This window comes from Arachis ipaensis, chromosome B06 (assembly GCF_000816755.2).
Source record: "Arachis ipaensis cultivar K30076 chromosome B06, Araip1.1, whole genome shotgun sequence".
Lineage (NCBI taxonomy): Eukaryota > Viridiplantae > Streptophyta > Magnoliopsida > Fabales > Fabaceae > Arachis > Arachis ipaensis.
This window is the reverse complement of record NC_029790.2, coordinates 3,679,519-3,682,827: the sequence shown is the minus strand read 5'-3', so window position 1 is coordinate 3,682,827 and position 3,309 is coordinate 3,679,519. Positions and strand designations below refer to the sequence as shown.

At 34.0% G+C, this 3,309-nt stretch overlaps 1 protein-coding gene across 3 annotated transcripts; it reads left to right on the top strand.

Annotated features, from left to right (window-relative positions):
- LOC107647905 (protein EMSY-LIKE 3-like) lies at positions 1,207 to 3,144 on the top strand. 3 transcript variants are annotated; one of them, XM_016351954.2, is made up of 7 exons: positions 1,207 to 1,371; positions 1,566 to 1,750; positions 1,824 to 1,933; positions 2,015 to 2,123; positions 2,305 to 2,463; positions 2,573 to 2,641; positions 2,787 to 3,144. In XM_016351954.2, exons 1-7 carry the CDS (start codon positions 1,344 to 1,346, stop codon positions 2,853 to 2,855), a joined length of 729 nt encoding a protein of 242 aa, XP_016207440.1. In that variant the 5' UTR covers positions 1,207 to 1,343; the 3' UTR covers positions 2,856 to 3,144. The 3 variants fall into 3 exon arrangements, with proteins under 3 accessions (XP_016207440.1, XP_016207439.1, XP_016207438.1); XM_016351953.2 differs by having other exon boundaries at positions 2,278 to 2,463; XM_016351952.2 differs by having other exon boundaries at positions 2,251 to 2,463.

The following is a 3,309-nucleotide window of genomic DNA, read 5'->3' as shown; positions in this document are numbered from 1 at the left end:
TTTCAGTCCAACTATGTTACTAGCTAGCTGGCTTGTCAGACTCATTAGGAAAATACTAATGAAGATTAACTAACTAAGACTAGCTTTGTTTTCTTTCCTTAATTTTGTTATCGAGATTCTTCTTTGTTTTCCCGAAATTGTAATTAAGATAGATGTATATGTGGGGGATGAGTATAAACTACGAAATTGACAGCACTTTGGAAGATTTTTATGCTTTTAGTCCCACGTGAGGGAGCCCCCACTATCTACCATATCCCATCTTCGGGATCAAATCAATGTATAATATAAAGGTTTTTTTTTTTGGATATTGTGAGTAACTCTCTTTTATATGTCAATTTTTTATGTACACAGAGAAATTAAATGAATATATTATTTTGACTTCCTATTATACCCTTGGTTTTGATCTAGGAGATTCTAGTAGCTAGTACTAGTAGTACCATGATCTCTCTTTTATATGTCATTATTCATAGTTTGATTAGGCAAATGACCTTCAAGGGTATGAAAATTTACGTAATGACAAAAGTGGAAAGGAAAATTATTGATTAAGAATGAGAATATTAAACAATGTGAACAATGAATATATCGGATGTTCAATTCACTAGGTGTGCGGATGGTTATTTTAATATTAAAATTTAGGTGAATAATTTGGACTGTAGTGTGTTTCACTTGAATTGGACAAATTTTAAGATCCGTTATTCATGTTGTTCAAAAAAGTCATTGATTATCTAGCATACTGCATAACTAAGCAGAAAACATTCATTTATTAAAAGGGTTTTTTTTGGGTCAGGATCCGGGCCCAATAGACTGGCCCAGACCCAAAGACAGCAGAAACCATGCCCAATATACAAATAGGCTTTTGAATATATGTAAACGGACCAAATAGGAGAAAAAACCCAAGGGGAGGTTAAAGAACTTAAGCCCAAACCAAACAAAAAAAAGTTAAGATGAAAAATAAAACTAAATTTTATTTAATTTTACTAATAACTTTACAATAAAAATTAAGGTGTAGCCAATTTTACGTGAAATTGATAATTGATAGTCGTTATATAAAAATTTAGTCAAATCAATTAAATAATTTAATCAAATTTACGTGAAATTGGCTGAGTTTTCACCTAATTTGATAGTTTAATTTTTTTAAAAAAAGAAATTTAATTACTGAGAGATGCATTAATAGAAAAGATAAGCTTTAAATTTTATAACGAAGACGAAGAAACGCAGGTCCTACTTGCTAGAAAGAAATGACGTAAAAGAGAGTTTGTTGTTTCTTGTTCCACTCTGAAAACTCACTCACTCCGCATTTCTCTTGTGCATGCATTGTACGGAAACAAGTTCTTTCCTTCATCATGTATCATCATCAACATTCACACACTGGTATGATTATACATTCTTATATGTTCATCATTTTGCTTACTGAATCTAATAACAAGAATTCTTCAGATGGCAGCAGCAATTTCATATTTTTATGAGGAAGTGATTATTCTTTCAAACCCTAATGCTTTAAATTATAGAGAACACAATTGATTGTGCATGATCTAAGTTAAAGCCCTTGAATTTTTGAGTCACAGATGAGAATGTCCCTCCCTTGAATCAAAATAGCACCATAGCCAGCAACGGAAGATCTGCTCCAGTTGCCCCCCTTCCCCACCAGAAGTTGCAGGGAAACATGGACACTCTAATTCATCAAATTGAGAAGGAAGCATACTCTCATGTCTTGTTAGCCTTCAAATGTCAATCTGATGTTCTAACTTGGGTATGTGTTTTCTAATTTCTATATATGATCTTAGTGTTTCAAGAGTCATCTCCTATGGTTGTGCATTCATCAGGAGAAAGCTGATTTGATGGTTGAGCTTCGGAAGGAGTTAAGGGTTTCGGATGATGAACACATACAACTTCTCACACAGGTGAATACCAATTCAACTATCCACCAAATAAGGTATGCTAATTATTTCAATACTTTGCAAAATTGTAGCTAAAAACAATAGAGAAAGAAAATGATGATGGAAAATGCAATCAGAGAGTGGAGAAAAACTAGCTGTTACAAACCAGCTCAGCATGTTCATGATGATTCACTCCATTCAACAATTTCATCTTCTCCAAAGAAACACAACTCATCATCCCAACCGGTAATCACCTTCTCTTTTATGCATATGATGTGATTTGTTGATCTGAACTTTTAACTAAAATTTCAGTCCCTGAGATGCAAAGAAAAATTATTCAATGATGCCCCTTTCTGCATTACTCTTCCACCAGTTTCAGTACCCGAATCAATTGTTACAGGGTTCATATTCACTAAAGAATGTGCAGCATCGTCCTGCTGCTCCCTCTTCAGGACGAAGGCTCATCATAAATGGCAGCTCTTATAGTGTTGTTCCCCCGAAAAAACCTATTCAAGAAGAAGCGATAGCAGGAAAAGCTAGGAATGAAATCCATGAGGCTGGGATTGGAATTAACAAAGCTCCCATGGTATTTTGAATTTTCCATTAGCTTGATTGTGATGTACATTGTGATTTCATCATGGTCAGAGACTCAGAGTGGGTAATAGGCAAAAATTCTGTACTTGTATTCTTTGCAGGGAAAGAATGGTTTGTATTATGATTCTGGAGAAGCTAATGAGATGGAGGAATGGGTTAATCTCAACAAGGTATGCAACTTTGATCCTCCTTAGATATTTCTCATAAAAGGCTATAGTTAAGTCTATTTTATCCAATCATTGGTGTAGGATCACAAAATCTTATTACTGTCAACTTTATATAATCTTTGCTATACATGTGTTGTATTGATTACAGATGCGAGCTGAGGACACAGAATGGGAAAATGAAGAAGGACGGCCAATTCTTCGCATTCTCAGAAGATAACAATGAAGATACTCTTATCTCATCACCACCACAAATGGTGGTGCAGATTTGAGGAATACGCAGAATACATACATACATACCTACCCTGATATGCATTACAGAGATCAACATAATTCTCATTAGGTGCTGTTTTCTTAAAATTAGGCACAATATGCAATGAACATGTAAATGCAAATGAATGGTTCTTCCATGACAACAAGTTTTCTCTGCAATTCCTTGGCATGGTATGTACTATGTAGACAATGTAGTGGTTGTATTCAATAGTGGATTCATGCGCAAACGTAAATCATTCATTGGCCCTAAATTTACACTAGGCTCTAAACATGTTAGGGTGTGCATTCATGATGTTCTTTCCCATCAATAATTAATAGATGATAAATTCCTTAAGCATAATATATAATTTATTTATGTTATAAATGTATCTCCTAGTATATAACAATATTTCAATAAATAA